Source organism: Cyprinus carpio, chromosome B12, assembly GCF_018340385.1.
Source record: "Cyprinus carpio isolate SPL01 chromosome B12, ASM1834038v1, whole genome shotgun sequence".
Taxonomy (NCBI): Eukaryota; Metazoa; Chordata; class Actinopteri; order Cypriniformes; family Cyprinidae; genus Cyprinus; species Cyprinus carpio.
Window position 1 is genome coordinate 14,973,598 of NC_056608.1, and position 26,489 is coordinate 15,000,086.

Below are 26,489 nucleotides of genomic sequence, written 5' to 3' on the forward strand. Positions count from 1 at the left end.
ACGAAGGGCAAAATTAGCTATATAGACCAAAACCACTTTTTGACCTGGCTGTAAATACTTTTTTTTTTTTTTTTTTTTGGAGCCAATCGATGAATTGCAGTTTTAGTCACTTCTGTGTTGGTTTCACGAGAGAGGTTGCCACTCGGTTGCTACACACCTAAAGAGGTGACATAATTTTGATTATAGTGTGAACTATCCCTTTAAATTTCTTACACACACTACAAGCTTCCATTGACTTCTATTCTTTTAAACTTTTCTATTTCTTTTAAAATGTATGTTCTTTTACACAGAGTTAATGATATTTTTTTATCCCCTAACTTTAACATAAACCTTTCTGCATTTTCAGATTTTTATTAAGACATTATGTGTTTATTAAGCCTGGCTGGTCTGTAGGCCACAACCTAAGCCACACACACATCTGTGGCCTGAAGCTAGAGTCATATAAACCATAGAAGCTCTTTCAGGATCTAAATGGATCTTGGACTTGTGGACCCTGACTTAATCTGTCTAAACTCAAAATATTACACTGCCAGCCAATGGCAATAACGACAGTGGTCCTGTCCTTATTTCCTACTGTAAATTCCCAATCCATTCTAAAGTCTTTTCACTGCTCCAAGACAGAGATCAAAACATCTGACATCTGACAGTCAAACTTTAGAGCAGAAAGAACCAGAGGGAGTGAACATGAGCACATGACAAGTGAAAAAGAAAGAAAAATATCAAATAAGGGGGTTGGGGGGGGGGGCTTTGCTAACACTGCCAAGGCATTAACGTTTTTATATAAAATATTTTATAGTTTGTTATAGAAAAACAAGTTTTGCTTAGAGTCCAGAGCCTCGATCAAAACAGTATAACAGGCACCTTCCGAGTAGAGACCTGCACTCCCGCGGGACCCAATGCAACAGAGTGCGGCGCGGGACAACACTTTATGGGTGAGTGTGGGAGCTGGTGGGTAGAGACTCATATGTGCGGGATGTGGGAGAATTAGGGTGTACTAACACTAGGCAATCCTAACCGTGGCCGAGCGCCCCCAAAGCCTGGTTGGTTTTACTAGTGTGATCCCTCCGTGCCGTGCTCAGGCACGGTCCGTTTAGCTGTCCCTGAGTCGGTTGGAAGAGGTGGGCCAGAGCACGGTTCAGTTGGGCTCAGGTGCGGTATGCATGTAGTGTGAGCGCTAACTGCGCCAGAGCACAGAACTTCTGATACATTTAGCACGATTGCGTGGACATTTCCTAGACGCAAAAGTGATAGATCGGTAAAGCAATATATTGTGAGAGAGGGCTGTGTGTTACCGCATCCCAAATGACTCAAAATAACAAACCACAAAGTTATATAAGTTGGTCCCCCCCAATGTTCAAGACATGGTTACGGCCTTGAACATATATATATATATATATATATATATATATATATATATATATATATATATATATATATACACATATATATATATATATATATATATATATATATATATATATATATATAGTATCCCATCCAAAGGTGCTATATGAGCACTACACCAACTCAAATCAACACAAAAATATCAATCTTAAAAACAAGGCAACAGCCAAAAAAATTAAATATCGAAATTACTCATGTGGGAGAGACAAACACCTGGTGGGAATCTGGATGAGGAAGAATGGAAAAGAAACATGGACGAAGAACAAAAGACAGAACAAAAGAAGAGAGACAGTTGAACAACCCTGTCCACCTCTGAGCTGCATGTGCCGAGCGATGATGACCACTTAATCAATAAGCCCCCGTTTCCAAGACAACCCTGATTTCCTGTGCCATGTCCTCAGACACGATGATTGTCTATGATGCCGCCCTGAGTGTGTGGGAGTGCGAGTGAGAGTGTGAATGAAAAAAAGAGGAGATGAGTACATTTTGAGTAGAAACACACACAGACACACACAGCATGAAGAGTGCTTGTTTAATTGGTGCACTATTGCGCTCTTGTTTCCTGTGTCCTCTTCCAGGACGACACACCCTGTGATGATGGGATAGGGTGGATAAATGTGTTAGCAGTAAGTCTGCGTTATTTCATACAACGACCTCATTAATCGTGCACGATAACAAACCCGAGATGGCGACAAAAAGGTGATAAAACCCCGCTCAGGTACACAAATGCAGTTAATGCATATTTGCAGAGGCGCCCTGGTGAATGAGGGAGAGGAAGCACAGCGAGAGGAAGGAAGGGAACGGAAAGACACAAGAGAGAGAGAGATTAGGAGAGATAGACGCTAAAGGAAGAGGGATTTATAAATAGGGTTTATCGCTACACTTTTACCTGTTCTTCTCCTCTCTTACAAATCTCTCCCACACACACATATATAAAGGTTTAACCTTTGAATCATGCGCTCTCTTTCTCCCGGGCGAACACACACACACACACAGCTGGTCTCTTAAGCCCCTCATTTTTGGGTCAGGAGGTTGTGCTTACTACTTTATGTGGAGCTATTTCAGCCATAACGTAGATGGATTGAGCTGCACTAATCGCACGGCCGACCCACAGCAGCAGAGTCATGGCCACAGGTTACACAAGGCCCCAGTGAATCTGTTACCATGAGAAGAGATTGAAATATGATCCACAAAGAGCATTCACTAAATTCTCTTCTTCGTCAGTTGACAATTAGGCGCATAAAATGATTTTGGTTCATTATTACACAGCTTGATTCTGACTGGTCAACTGCAGTCAAATGTTTTTGTATAATGGTGACTAAACTAAATATTGAGTATTGTCCCTGAGCACCGATTTCCTTCATTGCTGTTATAGCTTTATGTCTCTATTATGTGATCTTGCTTTTTACATAATGAAATCATTTCAGCTCATATTAATGAATCTGCTTTTGCATTGGGGTCCTGATTACACCGTTGGGTATTTTGTGATAATAACCAACTGTACATTATCACTTACTCTACCAACTTTAATATCTTTAAAAGCAACGCCATTTGCAGCACGCTTAATGTACATAATGTGCCCTACTACTAAGTGAAACAGAATATTCAACAAGAAATAATGGAGTACAGATGGTATGAATGGATTTTATGAATCGTGATTTGACTGGATCATTTGGTCAGATGGATTGAAATAATATAGAAAAATATATGAGCTTTTTATAGTTTTAATTTTAAATCTTTACTGACAGCCAAGAATGTTAAAGCCAAACCCAGCATTTTAATTATTTTCTATAAAATCAAGACAAAAAATAAATTTTATAATAAATTATATAAAACTTTTCTAGTTTACCTTCAAATATTTTAAACAGACAGCCAACAAGTTAAAGCCAAACCCAAAATGTTGAATGTTTTCTAGTAAATTAAGACTCAGCTTTGCCATCAGAGGAATTAATGACATTTAAAATAGATTAAAATAACATTAAAAATAACTTCAAATAACATAAGTTATTTACAAATGCAAATAATATTTCACAATATCAATCGTGCACAATCTGTCATTATTGACAACATAAAAAATATTGATTTCATGTTGTCTTCAAAAGAATACAGAGCGGTTTCACTGACTCCCATTGCTGTTCTCTAATGTTTCTTTTTACATTAACCTAGAGCTTCAGATTCTAGTTTGCTGTGGTTTTTGCAGAGTTGTGAGTGTATGTAGTCAACAAGGAACTATTTAGCTCCAGAATGCTCGAGGAGAAGCCCTGATTGAATCAGCATGATTGGAGCTATTATCATGTTTCCTGTGCAGACCATGTGACGGGAGAGACGTGGCTTTTGATGTAAGCCAGTTTGGAAGCCTATGGCTGATTCGAACAAGCATTCAGTTATCAAAGCAGGAAAAAGATGCAGATTCCCTCCAGTGTCCTTCAATCCATCTGGTGTTTAAATGTTCAGTGTATGTGAGTCGAGGTGTAATGCAGGGTCTAAAACTGTCCTGTGGGCAGCATTTAATGTAAAAGCTTAGCCTGCGAGCGTGTTTGTGGGTGTGCGCGTCTGACCTGGACGTTATCTGCTGAGCCGTACTTGAGTGTAATTGGGGGAGGGGTGGAGTCAGACATACAGAGATCAACCTCAATAGAGAAGATTAACCATGAACTAATCATCCTCTCTCTGGGTGCTTCAGGTGGTCTGTGTATTTGCGTCCACATGTGCGTGTGTATGAGGCAAGCGGCATGCAGCAAAACTCCTGCGCTTTTCCATAATCCTGGTCTCCAAGCACAAGCCTGCGAGCAGACTAATCCACCGTATTTACGTATTAATAACCAGCCAGGCCACAAGATCATCATTACACATGGTGTTGTTGTAAATTAATCTCTCTAAATGGGATGCTTCAGTGCTACACGACTCCATGGGACAACCTGGTGCATGACTGAGATGTGGAGAGAGGGCCACAAAACACACACACACACACACACACACACACACACACACTAGTTAACTCAGGAGCAAATCAATAATTGACAGATCAACCTTTTAACAAAATTGTCAAAGGTTACATAAAATGCTTAAATACTCTGCTTACATGCATATATATGCAAAATAATATTAAATGAATAATAAAGGTTACATAAAATGCTTAAATACTTTGCCTACTTGCATATATATGCAAAATAATATTAAATGAATAAAAATATAAATCATAAATATTAATAAACCAATAAATCAAAACCGTAATTATATTTATATATAGTAGAATAAATGCCTAATTATTATATCATATGTACTATTTTACTGTTAATCAGCATTCAAGCTAAATTATCCACCAATGGCATCTCTCGAAACAACCCAATACCGCCTCACATCAAGCAGGAGACGAGAGCGAATGGCTGTGAATTCCAAAGGTCCAGCATGGCACACTGGCTATAAACGTCTAGACATTCCCAGCATCTGTAGGGCTAAAGAGATTCTCCTTGATTTAATAGATTTATTAGGCTTTGATTTGATTAGGACAGAGAGAAGGCTCAGCTCTAAATGACAGCTCAGGCTGAGGGCACATTGGCTGCACAGAGGCTAAATTAAAGGGTAAGTACAGTCTGCCTCGGCTGCTTACCACAAGCCCAGACCCCTCTACCACTCTTCAGAGATTTCAATTCAGCTAACGGCATCCCTAATCACTCTCATTATCCCAGACATATCAGGTTTTTAGCTTGGTGAAACTTAATTGTCAGCGGTTCAATTTTCAGCTTGTGTTGTGCTTTCTGAAGGTGCTCTTTGGTGGTAAACAGAGTCATGGCAAGACCAAAAATGTGGGTGGAAAAAGGTCAGCAAATGTGATCCTCAGGAGACATGATGCCACAAAAATGACAAGTGGAGGTAAAGACACAACAGTAAATTTTCTTCAGCATCCGGTATCAAACCAGCCTGTCCTCAAACGTGCGCTTTTCCTGTTGTTCCTGCTGTCCCAGCAGAGCCAAATTTTTTATCTTATCACACTTTCCGAGTGCATCTAAGCCAGAAATATGAAGAAATGTTAATACCTATGAAGAAATGTGCATTAGTGGTTTGGGTGTGCAGGGTAAACAAGGTTTTTTGATCAGAAAAAAAGATGCATGTCCAGTTCAGAGTAAGGTCAGCATTCAGGTGGCGGTTAGGAATGCATGCACAAACCAAATCATCCACCCACACACAAACACACACACACACACACACACACACACACACACACACACACACACACACACACACACAGGCCAACCATGTGAGTCTCACACGCTTATCTCATGAGTGCATTCCCATTCTCCACCCTTTCTGTTGCCCTCTTCCTTTCATTCCTCTTCTTCTTCTGGCCTCTTTCTTAATGTCCTCTGCCTGTCCAACCATTGCTTAATAGTAGTTCTCTCTTCCCCTTTTCAGATAACACACATTAAACTCTGGAAGACACTGACTTCCTTGTCAAATGGAAGATATACAGTAAAAGAGACTTGTAAATCAACAAAACTGCAATCTGCAGTGACAAAGAGAGCTGATGTCATTTATTTTCAGTAATTCAGCAAACAAATATTAGTTATGAAACAAAAGTTGAGCAGAACTCAACTTTATGCAAATACACAGTGATGCAATGCAGAAAGTACCAATGAGAGTGTAGAAAGTGATTCTTAAAAGGATAGTTCACAGTAATAACAATCGTGTCATAATTTCCTCATCCATAGTGTTGTTCCAAACCTGAAATTCTTTCTTATGTAGAATGTAAAAGAATATATTTAGATTTTTTTTTTGTCCAATACATTGTTGTTTTGGGCCCTATTTACTTTAATTATATAAACAAAACAGTTGTAAAATTCTTCAAAAACTCTAAAATCTTAAAAAAAAAAAAACTTAAAAAAATGAAAATTCTGTCATTAATTACTCACCCTCATCTTCGAAACACAAATTGAGATTTTTGATGAAATCCGAAAGCTTTCTGACCCTGCATAGACAGCAATGCAACTAAAACTTTCAAGGCCCAGAAAGGTAGTAAGGACATTGTTAAAACAGTCCATGTGACATTAATGGTTCAACCTTAATTTTATGAAGCTATGAGAATACTTCTTATGTGCAAAGAGAGTAAATGAATGAAGGTCTTACAGGTTTGGAACATGAGGGTGAGTAATTAATGTCAGAATTTTCATTTTTGGGTGAATTATCCCTTTAAGTCTTACCAAAGCTTGATTTCTCATTTACTGATTGTCTTAGCACAATCAGGACGGCGGGACAGTGAGCTGGGCTGGCAGTGCCCACTTTGGTGAGCGGATGCCAGGCAGGAACATGCAGAGGGGCCGTCTGTGCCAGCGAGGGCAGACTCAGGCTTTCAGCGGTCATGAATGAGGCTTATTTATCCCAGCGCGTGAATAAGGCCAGTCAGTGAAAACAGCACAAAAGGAGACAGAGGCTCGTTGGCATGCACACAGTGTTGCCTCAAAAGCAGTGTTGCAAGACTTTGGTATTAGTGAGAGGAATTGGATGAAACAGAGATCCAGTGTGTGACGGGAGCGTTTCAACACTATGTTTGTGAGAGAGACAGTCTGATTCTATTAATACCGAAATCATAATTAAACTTCTGCAGTGTTAAAAGTCTAAATCCACTCTCACGCCTGCAGCAATCAGACACTTATCCTAAAGTTACATGCATTTCCTTGTTTGTTTTGTGTTGTTGTTGCTTTTTTTTGTTACTTTGTTTTGTTGTGAGGGGGCATTGGGGCTGTACATCCTGGGTAAGTAATCTGTCTTTGCCTCTTCCTGGTTTTGTTGGCATTGGCCTGGATGGGGGTCACTCAAAGTAGGAAAAGACTTGTCACCTAGGGTATGTTTGGGTCCTGGGGCTGGACAATACAACATATATTTACAGTATATATAAATTAAGTCAATCACCTTTGAACTTGAGAGTGCTGAAACAAGGCTATTTTAATAGTGTCCCTAATTTAAATCTTATTAAAATGCCAAAAAGAGTTGAGTTGAGTGATTCTGAATCAGTTTGATGATTTGTTTGCATCATCACTCAGAAAGGTCCAAACAGGTATCATGTGGAATTATATCTTCTAATCGTTTATAAAATAAATAAAATCATCAAAAATATCAGCAAAGACTTTTGTATTGTGAAAAAAAGATCTCTACTTCAAATAAATGCTGTTCTTTTGTTCTATTCACCCTCTTGAACACTAAATCCGCATATTAGAATGATTTCTGAAGGATCACGTGATTGGAGTAATGGCTGCTGAAAATTCAGCTTTGCCCTCAGAAGAATAAATTATATTTTAAAATCTATAAATAGAAAACTTATTTTAATTGTAATAACATTTCACAAAATATGCATCGACATGCATGGCAGATTCCTAATTTCTATGAGAAATACAATCACTATCACTAGCTTTTATGTTTAAACTAAAATTAAGATTCCCATCAGAATACGATTCCAGCTGGTACCATCAGCGAAGGATGAGTTTACAGACAGCTTGATAAAATGATTCATTTAGCTAAAAATATGCCACGTCCAAGCATCAGTAACTTCAGCCTTTTGTAAATAACCTCTGAGAAAAGCAAAACAGGGGTAGAGGACCACAGTAATGATTCAATTAATCACTTTACACATGTCTATTCATGCCCAATCTAACCTGATTAATGTGCACTTCTTAATTATTATGCCGCCACTTTTTGAGACACTCATTCAATGTCATTCCTGACGACGTTAGCAGCTTTTAACAGCGCAATTAACACAGTCGCCTGGTTTTCTTTTATGGAATTATAAACTCCTAGAGAAGAGAACAATGCCCTCCCCGCTATTTGATTTGAATTCACAAGCACTCTTTCATGTTCTCATCTGCATCCATTAACCAAACACATCCATTTGACTTTTATTTAAAAAAAATAAAAAATCTTTTTTGTGATCTCCATGCTTTCAGTTAATACCAAGCTTAAAAGCTTAATTTAAGGGAGAGAGAAAAATGGACACATGATAAAATAAAAAATTGGCAGATTATGAAAACAACTGTTTTTTTTTTGGTGGTTGTATGCAGTCTGAAGGTGACCCCATACTGTCTTTCTGTTTCTCACTGAGCTGGTGAGCTCATAAAGACACATAAAGGCAACTGATAAATTGAAACTAAGATATTTCTTCCACATATAGGTGAGTTTTGAAGTTTCTGCATATGACTTAACACCAGACTTCCCCTGAAACTATACTAGACCACGTGATCCACAGGAAATCTTCAATCTCAGCTTTCTTTTTACCTTTCTCAGTCTCGAAACCTCTATATATGCCTGCCTATGATATTCCACAATCATATGCGAGTGGTTTGTCCATCTTAAAAGATGCAATATAATTCATAAATATCTTTTTTTTTGTCAACTTTTGATTTAATTTCTTCTGAGAAATACACATTTTAATCATTAATGATTAAACATAGACACTATGACTTGGAAGCTTTTTTGAAAGCAGTTTCCTTAGGAGTTGCATTCATACGAAAACACTGCTGTGTAGTCATTGGCTAACTGGACAGCAGGACAGCTGCCTACGGTTTTGGCCACAGCCAATGTCATGCATCTTTTTTTCTCTCTCTATGCAGACACACCCTCATGCATCATTCCATTTGCGCAATATTAAGAGTCTCGTTCCTTTCCTCTGCCTCACTGTTTCTTTTCCCTGTATTTTAAAGCAAAGTAATTCAGAATCCATGTCTGCTGAAGTCTTTCACTCCAAATCATCAAAGGTACCATGTCTCCTCTCTCTCTCTTTTGTCAGGTGTTATTTATGAGACGTGTAGCGGAATTCCTGTGAGCCTGCAGCACCTGCTGTAGTTGGACGGGGAGTCGAGCGGCAGCTGCCGTACTCTGTAAGAGCAAGGAAAATGTTGTGAAAGCACTGTGATTATGTTATTTAAGTGTTAAGGGAGGCCGGGAACATTAAAGGACATTGAAAAAGTGTAGTGGATTTGTTCAGGGAAGCTGGGACTTGCAGAAGAACTGTGAAAGCATTGTGAGAACAAAAAGGTCTAACAACGTTTTCAAACACATTATGAAAGTGTGCTGAAAATGTTAAGTGGACCCAGGGAGTTTTTCAGTATAAAACATGTAGCTGAGCTCAAGAATACTGGAAAACAATGAAACTAAGAAACATTTTACAATAAGGTTAAATTTATTACAATTAATTAATGCAACAAATATCATGAACTAACATTGTTTGTTACATTTATTCATATTTTTTTTAATTAATTGTTGATTATTAATTCATAAATCAATCAGTGATGTTAATTAATATAACTAGAAGTTAACCAAATAAATAAATGCTGTAAAGATTCTATTCATTAGTTCACGATACCTAATGGATTATCGAATTGAACCATATGTGACCTACACCACAAAACCATGCAGTCATTGATGTATGATTTGTTAAAATAGGACAATATTTGGTCTAGATATTTGAAAATCTGGAATCTGAGAAAATCACCTTTAAAGTTGTCCAAATTAAGTTCTTAGCAATGCATATTACTAATCAAAAATTAAGTTCTGATATATTTACAGTAGGACATTTACAAAATATCTTTATAGAACATGATCTTTATTTAATATCCTAATGATTTTTGGAATATGATAAATGATAATTTTGACCCATACAATGTATTGTTGGCTATTGCTACAAATATACCTGTGCTACTTATGACAGGTTTTGTGGTCCAGGGTCACATATTGTCAAGTGTTACTGAAACTACTACAAATAAATAAATTTAAATTAATGCTAAAATGAAAACACAGATAAACATGCGCTTCCAGTGAAGTTCAAATATAGAAAAAATAAACTGATGAGTAACTTTCCTATTTGTTGCCGATATCTAGACCCAAGTTCAGTCATCACTTTTTGTCAGTGTTGTAACCAGGTAAACACAGCGCACAGGTGAACAAGGCAAGGTCAGTGTTTGTTTTGACTGCAAACACCTGAATCAGGACAGGTGGACTTTAATCTGCCAGTTTTGATAAAGAGCATCATACACACTGAAAAAAACAACAACACATTAGCACCTGAATGCAGTAGCATCTGCTGGATACATTCAGTTCCACTAAAACAGACCAAAAACACATCCTTTAAATCAACACGAAATCCAAATTGACCTTATTTACTGTCTGAATGCACACTTTCGGTCTTACTACACACGATTCTTAAGTTATTCCAAATACAAAATGCTTGTATTCTTCTATCAGAATGCAATAAACTGCTCTGCCTCAATCTAATCAATTCCTAATGGATAAGAAATACATCATATTATAAATGTAAAATAGATTGCAAACATCATTTCGGTTTAACTTTGCAGAAAGCCAAGAAATGAACCACCAATAAGATCAAGGCATGAAGCAAGATTATTACACAAGTCATTTATTTGCTCTTGATGTCTAACCCAAGTTCAGTATCAGGTAACTATCAGGTAAACTTGGCAAGGCCAAATACTGTGTACTGCAAATACAGGAGGGATACCACTACTTGCGCTGTGATTGGCTGTAACATGTAGTGGGAGGCTCTGATACCATCAGGTGCCAGGTGCAGACAGACAGAGGAGGGGTGGGGGAGTCTGACAGCACCAGCAGAGGTGAACGATCACCGCTTTAAAGATGTCCGGATCACATACAGAGAGAGCGTGGAGCCAAATCTGGTTCACATTAGGCTGGTTTTAAAAGGAAATGTTGCAATGACATCCCCTCACACGGGACCCCAGGATAATTATTATTATAGTGGAGGCGAGAAATTCCCGGGATGCCATTTAGCACATGGACAGATGACATCAGAGGAAACCAGTGGGGACCTGAGGCAAACATATGGAGCTGGAGAGCAGAAACAAACAGTTTACTAAACACCGCTTAAACATATTTATCATCACATGACAAGCCTTTCTGGCAACACACACATAGGCATGTTTAACGCTTGCTAACAGATCGGATAGACCCCTGAGAAACATTTTAATTGGGGTGACAGCATCTCAAATACGAGAGGCTGTAATAACATCACATTAATAAAATACAGAACACTTATATACTTTCTGTGTGTATATATATGGGCCATTCTACAGAATTGGTCCAAAGTCAGAGTTGTAAACACCTTGAAAAAAATGTCTTTTTCCAAAACATTTGTATGTATGCAAATTGTATAATATCCAAGGTACACATAGTAATTGTGCAGTTAATTCTCATATATTGTATTTTCAGAAGGTTTTGGAATATTTGTCCTCTACCTGAAACACAGTGATAATAATTTATTTAGAAGGGCTATATTGACCAATTAAGATTTTGCTTACATCTAGATTGTAAATATATTTTTTGCTATTTTACTAAAAAATTTAAAGGAGGTAAATCCATAACAATTACATTTATAACAATATTTTAAGTAATTTATGAGATTTGTTGTATTTTGAATCCAATTTTTCTTGTAAAAGGCAAAAAGCCTGAATATTTTTTGAACATCACGTTTTAAGGGAACCAGAAAGATACTTTCAAAAACAACAATGGAAAAAAAATATTTCCATATAATTTTCATAAGTTGAAATTTAGGGGTTAGGATTTGGGACAGCCACCTCCCAATTGGAAGTACCCAAAAATGATGATTATATATATTAAGCTTACTAATATTTGAAATATTATTGTGGGTTTCAATAAATAATAAAAGGATAGTAATAAATATCTAAGATTTAAATACTTAAATGCTTTTTAAATGTGTTTTTTGGTTGTGGGACAGCAATTTGCACCAAGAATGGTCCATATATGGCCAATTTAGCATTTTTTAGCTATTTTTTGCAAAGGCTACACTTTTTCCCCATCGCATCTTTCTAGATGTTTAGCAGTCTTGACAGTCACTCTGGCGGAAAGCATTTCACAACGTGACTAATACACACACTCATAGTATGACCTAACATCCTACTTATACAATCACTTCTCTAGGGAGTTCAGATGGACAAGGACACACACACACACACACACACACATCTCCAGGGGGCCATGGATAGAGACGCATTACGATGAGTACCCCCTCAAATCATAGCGCATCAAACCCTTGCAGAGCTCCTCAGAACCTCAGAGAACAGAGATCTCACACAGCCTCCCAGCATCCCTGACATTTCATACATCACTTTGATAGATCACCTTATCAGTGCAGCCACTCGCCGGCATAAGAACTGTATTCATAAGGCCGTGCAAGCCTACGAGCTGATAAAAGTATACGGCATATTCATCATTATCTTCTTAGCATTGTTTTGATGCGATAAGGGCTGAAAGCATTAAATGAGGATGCATTACTTCTAGCTATAATTTCGCTTTCTGATGCAACAGGGCTGCAAATGTTGAAAAAGGAACAGTGACGGTTGAAGGTGTGTTGATGCTCTTTAGGAGCTGTTTCTGTGCCGAAGAGACTGCCGTGCCTCGTGGATCAATCAGGAGATATTGCAGGTTGTTGCCTATTATGGATGCAATATGGGGATGATGGGATTGGATATGAGCGTGAAGCTGGTAAGATTAAAAAAATGAAAAATACAGCTTTTCATTTTTAGCAGAGGTTCTTTATACACAGGGGGTGAAGATAAGAAAAACACTCTAAGCGGTGATAAGACTTTCATTGCTCATCCTTTGCTGTTTCCATATTACACACCGAACAGAACAACATAGAATTACACCATGTTAAAGTTTCAGCTTTTTGTTTTGTTTTTTTATTCCTATAACTTGACAGATATCATACCTGTCGCTGTGAAAGTCTAAATTCTTTAAACTATTTTCCCCCCTAAAACAGTTCATCTCAGTTACAATCTGAAACTAAAAAGTGAAAAAACAACTTAAATATTTTCCAGGTAAAATTTTAACAATTTGCTTTAGTACAGTGAAATTGCCAACTTCATTTTGGAAACATCTATTTAATTTTGTTGTCACATGTCTAACATATAACACTTCATTTTATGGTGTCCTTGTTACAGTGTAATTATACATTTAAGTGCTGAGTAATATTAATTAACTACATGTACTTACTATGGTTAGGGTTAGGATGAGGATTTGCTTCAGGGTTAGTTGCGTGTAATTATGCATAATTTATTGCTATGACTATAGTAAGAACATGATGTAACGCATGTAACAGAACACCTTAAAATAAAGTGTTACCCATTTTGTTTGATAAAAAAATCATAGACTATGATGTGTTTCCACAGTTAGTTGGGGCAAGTGGGAAAGCAAAAATTATATTTGCTGTAAATGTTTTCTCAAGTAAGACAACTTCTGCTTCTTAGAACCTCGGAAATTTTAAAAGAGCCCATTCATGAAAATATATAGCTGCATTTATGTTTTAGTGAGGTGATCCCTCACAAGGGGATCATCATATTTAGGGCTCCTCCTTGGCATCAGAAACTTTGAAAACCGCTGTAATTGCATGTTCAGTTACAGAAACAATCCTCCTGGAGAAACCTAAGGTTAAGTGGCTCGCTCCAGAGCACAATGGTGTTCGTTCATGGATCGTTCCTCAGGGATTTGAGCTTGCAACCTTTTGGTTACCAGCCAAGATCTTTAACTACTAGATTACACCACAATCTACTGAAAACAGAGTCCAGGAAGAGTCCAGCAGGCCTATATTGTGTAAACAGTTAAACACAAACTTTAGGATTAAGGCCAGGAGAAGCATGAAAGAGAGAGAGAGGGAGAGACGGAGAGAAATGCCAATGATTATCCTAGCCCTTAAGAGATGTCCAAGTCATATTATTAAAAACAATAAACGTATCAGCACAACAGACACACAAAATTAGCCCCCACACAAGCCAATTACGAGCACTCATATTCTCAGGTGCACTGAAGAAACCCTAACAGGTGCACACACTCATAGACACAAACTCGTAGACTTATCCCTAAAGAGCAAGCCACTTAAGTTGTCAGGCTCCGATCGGAGTCTTTTGGACAGGTGTACACACAAACATAATATCCCCAAAGAGTAAAGGAGTGGAGAAGGAGGGGGTGAAGTCTTAATTTCCTGTGTGATGTGGCAGCGACCTTCCCACCATGCCTGCACACACACACAAGTTGGGATAGATGATTGTATTAGATGAGGTCATACACCTCACACACCTGTTCATATGACTCACGCTGACAAGAGATCTGCGGAGAAGTGTTTATCTCCAGAGAATCTATTTCATACACACTCTATTAGATGAGATCAACACAACACAGTGACATACAGCAGAAAAATAAGACTGATAGGAAACATTCACACACACACACACACACACACACACACACACACACACACACACACACACACACACACTCATTGTGGAATGTGTGCTGCTGTGTCCAGACAGCACAATACTTGTGAATGATCCTAACTGGCTGTTGCTATTCCAGGGCTGAGCTGTAAGTGTGCTAGTGTGTGGGTTTACTATACTGTGAAGACAAAATTATCTGCAGAATGGTCTGATGAACAAAATTTCCCCTTTGAGAAAATCCTGTTTGATAATGTAAATAAATATGTGGCTTGTTTCAAGAATGCACAGATATTAAAATTATGTCTGATACTAACATTACATTCATGTTACAGCAGATAAATTACAAATTAAAAGCAAATTACATTTTTATTAAATTAAAATTAATATATGAAAAATATAAAGTACAAATGGTCTAAATATGTCATTCAATTAAATCAATTAAATTAAAATAAAAACAATTATATTCATTAAATGTAAAAATATTTTATAAAAAATTAAACATTTATTTATTTCAAATTAAATTGAAAATAAAAACTGAACGCTAAAAACTGAAATCAGTCATTTTATATGCTACACATGAACAACAGCATCATTTAACAGTGTTATTAAATTATTAGTGTATTTAAAGACTAACTTTAAGCTCATGTTAAATTAATTTTTTTTTTTTTTTATATACAGTAAATGAGCATTCACAATTAAATATCCTATGTCATACGATATTTAAATAAAAACGACATAGAGCATATTGTGTATTCCTCAGTTTTTTATATTCTACAAAAAGCTTCCTTTTCGGTGAAGGGTGAGGGAGGGGCATATATAAAGTGGTATATGATATGAACTTAATCATATGTTATTTGGGTATCAAAGCGGAACTCAGGCTTTAAGTGTTACTGAGATGTGTTTTTGACCACTAGAGTGTACGTGTCTTTTCTCACCACTCAGACACCTTTAGGATATTTTAGTCCATGGACCAGCGCTGTTGACACCCATTCGCTCTAACACTTGTTCCTCTATCACACCTCTCCATCACAAGTGACAAACGCTCCACCTACACACTGACATGCAGAGAGACAAGGATTCCTCCACATCTCATCTTCCTCTCGGAGGAGAATGGGTCATATGCAAATGAGTGTCTCCGCATGGGCAGTAGTTTTTTCCCACAGGCAGCGCGGGAGAAAGAGTGTTCCCTCCCTCTCTGCACTCTTTCAATAGTCCTTTTCTTCTGCCGCTAAGCCCCTCTATGCCCGATAGTGGCCTGCTGCATAGGTAGCAAAACCCCTTTTCTCCCCCTCACTGAAGCTTTAAAACACAATAGCTCACTTAAGCACACACACACAAATACACACACAAACCAACCAATAAAGTACAACCGTGCACGGCTATAAAGCGGGTTCATGAAACCTGGGCTCTTCTGAGGAGAATGAAAATGAGGGAGAGATGAAGGAGACAGAAATAAAGAGAAGGTTTTTCTTTAGGAGTAATGCTTCCTCTCCTTCCGTGGGACCAGTGACCGGCCTGATCATTAATCCCCATTTGTAAAAGCACAGAGATGTTTGGAGGGCTGTTTGCTGAGAGCCAAATTTGGACAGGGCCGCAGGAATTAAGCAGCACCTGAAATGAACCGTGTGCGGATTTCAGTCCTGTACAGGATGGAGGATGATTCCATCAAGAATACTTCTTAAAGATAAAATGAAACTAAAATTGACAGTATTTACTATAAATAATAGTATTATAAAGAAAAAACATTTTGGTTATTTTTCAAAAACCTTCTCAACCTCTGAAGCAAAATTTTTGCTTGCGTTGCTAAGGCTGTATTGGCAAGGAAAAAAATATTATTCAACAATGTCAATCCAATTAACCATGCAGTCTAACCAAATCTTGATTTATAAATTTAAAGTTTAAAATTAAAAAGTAGTAAGAGCATACTTCACGAAACTAGTAAGGAGGGCATTTCTAAAAATCTCACCGACGCCAAACTTTTGAAGGGTAGTGTAAGTCACATTACATGTGAAGTTGTGCATGCTTGTCTTATGTTGTGTCATGCGTGGCCTGAGTGGCTATCACTATTGCCTATAATTGAGTCCCATTTCCCTTTCTTTCCTTTTCATTCACCTAATCAACAAAACAAAAGGACCAATTTCCTTCTCTGACCCTTCTAAAGAGAAGCGGACAAATGTGTTCAATGAAAGAGAAAACACAAACTGGACCTATCAAATAATCAAATAGAAATACACCACCACGCTCTGTCTACAAGTTCTCAGTCACATACAGTGTTTTCCACATGCTATAAACACATTCACACACCGGCCCTTGACAAGAAGGAGGCCATGTTTGTTATGCAAAGCACAGGAAGGGAGAGAAGAGCAGCTATCTTGCCAGTTTACAACAGTCCTTCACTGTCACCTCGGCAGGCCTCCAAAACACTGACCCCCATCTTCAACAAATCCCTCCCCCACGTGACCTCCACACGGGGGGCAAACTGAAAGGGAATGGGGGTAAGACGAAAAAACAAGGGCTGCTTCTGAGCTTTGTTACCTAGAGATCTATTCACAGCATGTGTATTTGTGTGTGTGTGTTGGGGGCTTTAACACACAGCCAATTTGTTACGCTGGACGCCTCACAATGGCCGGGGGGTTTGGGGGGGGTGTGAAGTCATATTTGAGGCATTGCATGGGCGCCCATGGCAGAGATCACTAAACATCACCCTGCTACTGTGTCTTACAGAAAGGGTCAAGAAATGAGAGGGACGCAGAAGAGAGGAGAGAGCATTTCAGATGGACTTTTGGAGGAAGTCAACGAAAGCATGATGGATAAATGAAAATTTCCTCCTCGGCTGAACCTAGTTCACCAGGGAGAGACCCTAAATGTTAGCAGATGGCTTTTAAAATGCCCTAGCAGCATGTCCCACAGAAAAGCGGTCCTCCTAACTCAAATATACCTAGAGAAAAACAAACACATTTTAAAAATACTGCACTATTTCCTAACTATAAAGCGTCAACTTAATGTGCATGAGTAAGAGAAAAAACAAGCATGTGTGTTTATTGCTTTAAACCCCTAGAAAGTCTGGTACGGGGTGTGGAACTAGCCCAGCACAGTAATTAAAGTTTTATCAGTCAAATAAATTCCGCTAACCCCTTTTTATCACAGAGCTGGCAGTAGCCTGGAGTTGGCCATAGCTCTCCAAAGGTAATGACAGTAAACAAGCTACATATTTCTCATCATTCATTGGGTGTATTTGTATAAATGCCGCTGGGTAAAACTTTGTGGGTTCTGCTCATTTCAGAGGTGTAAATCCTTCCCCTAAAACGTCTCGGAATAAAAATACAGTCTTGCTAAGGTTCTTTTGAAACGTAACCTCCATTTTAGAAAGCCACTACAAAGCACAGCACGCCCAACAGCCGCTGCCATGTTTATTTTCTTAGCCATGCTAATACCGGTCAGCCACATTCCTCTATTCCCAAACTGGGAGGTTTCAAATTGCCCTTCAGTACTCTCGGAAAGAGCCAAAGGAGGAAGGGACAGAAGGAGAGCTGCCCTGTGAACAACACCTGTCATCTTGCGGACTATTAGCACCTTCACGTTTACAGCTCAAGCCCCTGATCGCCTTCATGTTACGTGCCACGAGAACCCCAAGTGGCTGGGAACGTCGCTAGAACCAGTCCCATGCGAAAAGGTGAAAAAAGACACATTGGCACACGGTTAAAGCATCTTCTTAGCTCTATCAATAGAAGTGTTTTGGGAATACGTATGTTCAGAAGTTCAGAAGTGGCATACTCGAAATGTACTCTGTCGGCCTTTGGAGCTGTTGATAATATGAGCAAGGTGTGTTTTTAAATTAGATTGATTAAGGCTTTACTGCACAGCAACACAGTTTTCAAGTTGTTTAGACACAGTTAACCTTCCTCGCATTCTGCAGATAACTTCACCTGAGACGGCTTTAAATACTCGGAAAAACTGTTGACTATTTAGCATTCCAATCCAAGACGGAGAGTCAGAATCTATGGGTCGTTCCCTGGGCCTCAAGTTTACTCAGTTTAACTAAATACAGACTTACCAAATGATGAAAAAAATTATATTTTTCTGTATCTCTATAGAATTTAGCATATTTTGTTTTCAGGGTAGGTCATTCAGTCAGGTCTATACAGGGTTAAAAGTCAGAGAGAACTAATGAATTCTCTAGCTTGTAAAACATTCTTCACCTGCCCAACAGCTCATCTCGGGGTTAACACCCAGCCTTTAGTCAAAGCAACAGGCAAGTCACATATTTTTCACCTGATGGTGAAGTGCTGCTGTCACATGCTCAAAGTGTCTGGTAAAAGCTTCAGCACCAGGTAAAAGAAAAAAAACTTTACCTTCCCCCTCAGCCCCTGTGTAGAACCCACTGTAACCTTTACAAATACTTTATTGATAGCCAAAAAAAGAAAGATTAGTAGAATGGTATAGGTATTTCCATATTTACTGCTTCGGCTCACACTAATCTGTAAATGCAAGTCATGTGACCAATTAAGAGCATCATAAAAAATACAAATACAGTTCTCAAGCAAATAATGTTGCCTTAATAAGCTATTATAATCTTTCTAAACACAAATTGTCAACTTGAAATTTTCACATGAATGCTAACTGGGAACTTTTTGAATTTTTGACACACAAGTTACCATGTTGGGATGACCTTCCAAGATGACCGAGAAAAATAAAAGTTTTCGGTAATTATTAATGTTTCTAAACTTGCTTTTGCATTTTAAAGTATATATTTACGTGTAACAGTCTTATTGCTGCAAACTGTCTCCATGTGTGTTTTATCAGGACAGCAATGTTGCCAACAATTAGGCCTTCTATTAAGAGCCACAATCATAGAAGACCTAAGGGGGAGATTTTAATTATGTGTGATTGTTAAGTCGGTGAAGGTTGTGTGAATTATAATTAGAGCTGAAGATGTTATGAACAAACAGTTTAGGTATACTGTTCATGTCACATAACTTTACAAGATACTTTACAGTGTTTAAGCCTTCTGTGGCTGATTCAGAATAGTTCTAAAGTAAGTGAGTTGAAATGAAAAACGTTCCATTCATCATGATTATGGTCATTAAAGTGAAGGTACGTCTGGTAAACACAAGGTGAATCCATCTAGAAGACAGTTTGCCTCCAGTGAACATTTACTGTTGGCCTTTACACCAAACGGTGAAGCACTCAAGCGGCCACATTCCAATTATACACGGTCTGATCAACACTCCTCACGGCGGCGCGGAGGGGGAGGGGCGTATGTTAATGACGCAGGGAGCGTTCATCACGCACCGGGAGAGCTCCGAGGTCAGTCCGTGACTTCAAATAATGAACGGTCAGGACGCAGAGCTCCTGCGAGCGTTCATAGAATGAACTTAAATTAATGTGGGTTTATATGATGATTAAAATGATAAAACAAGCTTTATTTAACACGGAAGGACTAAGTTTAAAATTAAGTGACGTAACGTCATCAAAAGTTATATCTGAGGAGGTGTTAATATGATAAAATAAGTACAAGCAGGTGCTGTTGCACGGCTCAGGTGCGTCTCCGCGTTCAGATACCTGCAGTGCGGTGAGCAGTGCCAAACGCCCTATGACAAAGCACTTATATCAACCCAACACCGCAGAAAAGCGCTGCAAAATGACCCTCAAACCTCACGGTGTAAAATCATTGTAGGTTTCGAAACAATTTCAGAACACGCCTATGCTTTTACCGCATGAAAAAAAGATCATGAGCGATGCTCTAGCACCTATAAGTATTGAGGATGCTCTTTGCACTGTCGCGATGCTTTTAAGAGTAAGCGCTATAGAAAACCGAATGATAACAGGCACCCATCCATTCTGCAGTTAAAAACAAACGACAACAGCAGCTGAGAGTGAAAAGGCATGCGAACACTACACATACATCTTTTTTTTAATACCTGCACAAGTTGACATTTGCTGCAACGCACGACAAACACCTCCCGTCTGCTTTCAAAATGAGACAATGTATCTCAGAGAGAGAGAAAGAAAGACTCCTTCCTTGTCAGCAAGTTCGGGTAGCAAAAAACAATAGCGAGATGGTCAAATGGCCATTACGAAAAACCTAAGTGACATTTTTATCCTCCCCTCCGATCAGGTAAGCACATATTACAGGTCGCTCACACACGCGCGCGCTGAGAGATCCGCTACACGGCGCGCGCATGGCGTCAGCCTTAGGAAAAGTGTATTTCTTCACTCAGCTCTTCACAAAAAAGACACTTAATACAACAGATGAGCCGACGAAATGAAAAACGGCGGACTTTTAATCTAAAAGGAGAGAGTTTGGACGAATAAAATTATTTAAAAGTATTTTCAAGTTTCTATTCCCTATCTCACGCGCGCAAGCGAGAAGTAAAGCACGCCTCACATTTCTCGCTATCGATCGATTTCCTTCGTAAAATTACTCAGGCTCACATCTATACCTCTGGACACGGCTTGCCTGCTAAATCGTTATAATTCAAAGAAACAAATCGCAAGTAGGATTTACCACACACAAACCCGAAACCTACAGTTGCGGACGTGCATTACATAAAGCGGATGCATAAAGTCCCCGAAACAAATAAACTGTCAGTGCAGTAAGTCCAGCTGCAGCAGCGCGATTTATCAGGAGTCTCTGCGCTGCTCGGGATGTATACGCATTCCTTATATAGGCTGCAGCAGTTGTTCTAGCAGCAGACAGCCCTTCAGATTCCTTTCCTTTTCTCTTCAGCGTTACCACCCAACTAGAAATGTGGCAGGCTGGCTGCACAAACAGGTTGCTTTAACTGGCATCGTGCTCCAGAGCTCTCAGAGCCCCGATCCCGCAGGGACGCCTGGACTGGCAGGACTGTTACATAAACACACCCTTATTTTTTGCTTTGTAAACTTAAATCAGAGTTCAAGAAGAAACTTTCCTGTCAAACATCACCGCGAACTGCATACATGCCCCTGTTTTCTAATGCAGCAGCAACACAGAGAGAGCAGCATGCTGCTGTTATCAGGCAGTTTCTTGTGAGCTATAAGACAAAAGTGCGACTTGTAGATAGTGAAACAAGCCAAACTGTCACATCGGCGATTTAAAGCCACGCATTCCTAAATATTACTCTTAAACGTTTACATACATACTAATATTAGAGGTTATTTTTAGGATTCTGCTAGCTCGCTAGCTACCTGCTACCACGCAGACAGCGGAACAGCCCACTGCAGATATATCAAAGTTTGTTGTCAACGAAAATAAAACAAAATCCTCTCAAGCCACCGCTCTATTCCCAAACGCGTATGTATGAAAGCATTTCCACCACTTCAATCGCTCAAACTGATTCATGCGAAACCAGATCACCCGCATCGGACCAAACAGGTACATTTAGAGCAAGAAAATAAGTTTCAACTCTAAAGAGCAAAATCTAACGATGGCGGGTAACAGATTCGAATAGAATTGTTTTTTTCAAACCCAAAAGCTTTATAAAGTGAACTCAGGGCGAAGGGGAGTAAAAGGGGAAACAAAAGCGAGAGTCACTTGTATGGGACTGGCTGCGTATAACGGTCCGCGCTCGCGCTGTGCACCGCTAGGCGGTGAGAGAGTCGCGAGCGCGGCAGGTATAACGGTACACTAGATAGGGGCTATAACACGGCGCTACTTTCCAGCACTTTGTGGGGCTCGAGAAGTTCTGCCAGCGGCCCGGAGTCCAGAGTTGAATGGAAACAGCCGTCGCCAAGCAAAGCGAAGGGTTTTTACTCACCGTTTGTCCTCCTCGGGTTCGCCTGCTTTCTGCGCTTACACCTGGGGCCATCCGCCATGATCCTTTCGCTGTGTCTAAATGCTGCTGGAGAGTCACCTCCTCTCGCCCCCACACCTCCCCTCCCTCCCTTCTACTCCACCTCCCCTCCCTGCACCTGGTTTACGACACTCGGCTTTACGACATTACCTTCTGGCTCCTATACCTCTCTCTCTGGCGCTCAGACCCCCGTCTCTGGCCAACTCCCGCCCCTCGCACCACGCGCTCCCTGCGGCGCTCCGAAACGCTCGCTGACCAACCTGTGCGTGTACAGGGAGAGGAAAAGCTATTTTGATTGACAGTTCAAAAGAAACACGAGTGTCTGGACAAAACAAACATTTCCAAGCGCATCACAGAGAAAAGCGCGACGGTAAACATTTAACCTGAATCGAGCGTGATGTGTTTTTTGTACAGTTAGGACGGGGGCGGGGAAAGTTTGACGCGTGCACCTGTTTATGGCGCACGCATACACAGTCACGCAATCTTTGCTGCAACTTTTTTTTAATTCATGACGAGGCAGAAAAGTGCTTGTCATAAAACTAGTCGCAGCAAGAAGTTGACAGTAACTTTTTATAGAGGGGGCACTGGCTAGTTGTCACTTTTTACTCTAATGAACAGTTATAAGGGGTAGTTTTATTAAAATCAATAAATATATCTTAAATCATAACTTAAGGTAGGCTACTCTCATCTAAAAGAATCAAATAAATAAATACTATTTAAGGTAACACTTTATTTTAAGGTGTCCTTGTTACACAAGTTACATGTACTTGGTATTATAATAACACTAAATTATGCATAATTAAATGCAAGTAACCTTAACCCTACAGTATATAGTTATTTAAAAATATTCAGTACTTAAATGTATAATTACACTGTAACAAGGACACCTTAAAATAAAGTGTAACCCTATTTAATATTATTTAATTATTTGACCCCTAACATAGGAAAGAGAGAATCTTATTTAATTACTTAATAATAAATAAATAAATAAAAATAGGGTGTTTTAATCATAAAAGTGTTTAACATTACCATTGTTTTCCCATTTTGTGACTTCTGTGTCATTTTTACAAAGAGCTATTGCCAAAAATATGTTGATAGTGGAAAATAATTTCAGGAGATAAAATTAAATATTATTTAAGTTGATATTGAACTGGTTTTGCAACTCAACTTTTGATTCAGAATTTCAGTACTGATTTACAGTCCTTGTGACTATTTTCCTGTTCCCCAATCTCTTATTTGTTATAGGCGTTACTTATAGCTAACTTCAGATAGAATTTCAAAAAAGGCTGTATCTGACAAGATCATTTAAATCTTTTATATGGAAGTCAGTTTTTCCCATAAGTTTTGAATTATATATAACTGTTTTTATTTAGTCAAGATTGAATTCAAAGGAACATGGTTGGAACTTCAAAGCGGTGCCATTCATTTTTTAATTATTAAACATCATGTCACATGACTGATGTTATCAGTGGCTGATGTAGCTGAGTTTTTGTTTTATTTGAAAATAAAATTTGGTCTATCACTAAAGAGTACACATCTGAGCATAACAGAAGAAACACTTTAGTGAAATAAGCATATCTAATGCACTTCACAGTTCTTCAGGTTGGCAAAAGATTTGTCAGTTCACGAAATAACTGTGACATTAGATCAAAACGTTATTTGCTAAATGTTTACTGGCACAAACGTCTCTGTGGGGAGACGCTGTGTTTTATTGTGAAAGTGAAGCTACTTTGTTTGGCCTTTCAAAAGAGGACACAACTAGAAATCAGTGGTTAAGTTGTATTTACAACACTGTTGTATTCAACCCAAATATTCAGATGTGTGCCGCGCATTTTACAGAGGACGAGGACTGTTTCCTCTGAGAGTATAGCCTACAATGCCTGTGTCTGTTTCTATAAAGTGGGGCAATTCTAACTTTGCAAGGACAGTCTGGCGCTTCTGACACACAGTCTGTAAGTACGTAACGTTAAAGGATTTGCCACTGATGATTCAAACGAGAGTTTTGAGCAGTGAAGAGTAACTGTTAGAGCAGACATGGTTTTATGTTTATGCAGCGCGATACGCAACGCATAAAAAGACAGTATAAGTCATTATAATCAGTAATTTTGTCCCCACTGGATGCAACAAATGCCTTGTTTGTAATGGGTTTTACTGGTTTTGCCTCATCGCGCTAGTGTCCTGACATTTTACCCTACCCGTCATTCACACACGGCATCACAGTGTTTAGGGGCATAACATTTCCGTCACATGCTTGAGGCATTCGGCCAATCCCAACGCACTGGATAGCTGGCCAATCAGAGCACACTTTGCTTTTCAGAACAATGAGCTTTGTAAAAATCGACGTGTTTCAGAAAGGCGAGGCATAGAGGAGAAACAATAATGTACATTATGTGGAAAATAATGTGTTTTTTGAACCTTAAACCACATAAACACATTGCATTACACCAAATACACAAAATAATGTTCTTTTTAGCAACGTCATATGATCCCTTTAAAGTATGAAGGAAATATGTGTTCGAGTGTATGTGTGTGCGACTGAGTAGGAAGGAGGAATGCAGTGTGTGTCCCAAGGCACAGGGAGGATCATGGGACCCTCACTGCAATGATTCAGTCCTCCACCCAAAGAAAGAGCTCGCTGTTCCCCAGGGATGTTTACTTCTCTGATTCTGACTAGGGAGAGAATGCATGAGAGAAAGAGAGAAAGACAGAGAGAGAGAGACCGACTGACACCAACTAAAAGGAACTGAAGGCCAGAGAAAAGTTAGATGTAGAGAAATGTTTAAGATAATGAGTTTGGAGCATCCCAAAGATTTTCAGGTGTTTAATGATGTTAAAAACATGATCTGGTCAAATACATACGTATGAATGCAGCAGCCAAAACATGAGCTAGCGCATTTATTTGACTTTGAATACAAGGACACACTGGGCTGAAGCACCAACATGTTACCATCTGAAGGTCTGCCGTTCTCTGTTACAGGTCACAAAAGCGAGTGCTGCAGCAGTGGCGGGTAGCGCTATTCTTGTACCTGATGACTATCAGGTTTCTGTCAGACCTCAGCTGGGTGTGGTGTACTTAGCATGGGTCTGCAGTGTACAGTCCGCATTGATTGAGTGAAAAAACTATATAATCTCATGATGATATGTTGCAAATTTAAAGCATGTTGCACAAGCCTATATGTAAGAAAAATATTGAACATAATCACTGTAAAATTAAACAGTATTTCCTTCCTCCATTGCTCTTTAAGTACTACCTGAAAATGAAAATTATGTTATTTACTCCCCTTAATGTCGTTCCAAACCCGTATGGCTTACTTTCTTCCACTGAAGGAGAAATGTTTTGAAATGGATGCAAATGAACCATAAAAGTATCATAAAAGCAGTCTAAGATAGCTTTCTGATATTCTCTGATAATATTCATCTCCTGCATGTGTTTAACTTAGAAATCACTATGATCAGAACATCAAGTGAGTGAGTTGAACAGATCAGTCTGAATCATTTAGAACATATTTGATTCAGTGAATCATATGAGTTGATTCATTTGCGATTCAATGGGGGCTGCTCAAACAGAGGAACACAGTGAACCTTCCTAGTCCTTCTGAGGCTTCAAGGCTAGAGTCCTTCTCAGAATAGTGTAGTAAGTGCATATAAAAAATCTTATCTTGAATAAAACTGAACAAGCTCAGTGTTGATTCATTTTCAGCTCATTCATTTTAAGTGAATTAGAATCTGTGCAAAGGATTGTGGGTGATTGAAGGACATAAAGGATACACCTGATGCATCCTTCAAAAAAGGCCAAATGAAGGGCACAAGACTGCCTACTAAGGATCCTTCAAACTGTGACGTCCTTCAATGGAGCTTTATGCAGCCTAGATATGCATCTTTAGAAAGATGCATCCTTCTGTTAGAGAAACACCCAATAAATCATATTAGTTGATTTATTTGCAATTCATTAAATCAGATCAACTGAATCATTTGAGATTCAGTAAATCAGATTGGCTGATCAGTCTGATTCAAAGAAGCAGATCAACTGATTTATTTTGATTCAGTTAATGAGATTAATAAATTG

At 38.9% G+C, this 26,489-nt stretch overlaps 1 protein-coding gene across 2 annotated transcripts in view; it reads right to left on the reverse strand.

Moving 5' to 3' along the window:
* Nucleotides 1-22,752, reverse strand: part of zeb1b (zinc finger E-box binding homeobox 1b) — a 64,061-nt gene extending 41,309 nt beyond the window's left edge. The window contains exon 1 of one of the 2 annotated variants that reach the window (XM_042735565.1): nucleotides 22,388-22,752. In XM_042735565.1, the coding sequence (XP_042591499.1) occupies nucleotides 22,388-22,445 (58 nt within the window). In that variant the 5' untranslated portion in view covers nucleotides 22,446-22,752. Of the gene's footprint in view, nucleotides 1-20,569; nucleotides 22,367-22,387 lie in introns of those variants that run through there. The other variant, XM_042735566.1, reaches the window with a different exon arrangement.
* Between the last annotated feature and the right edge of the window lie 3,737 nt (nucleotides 22,753-26,489).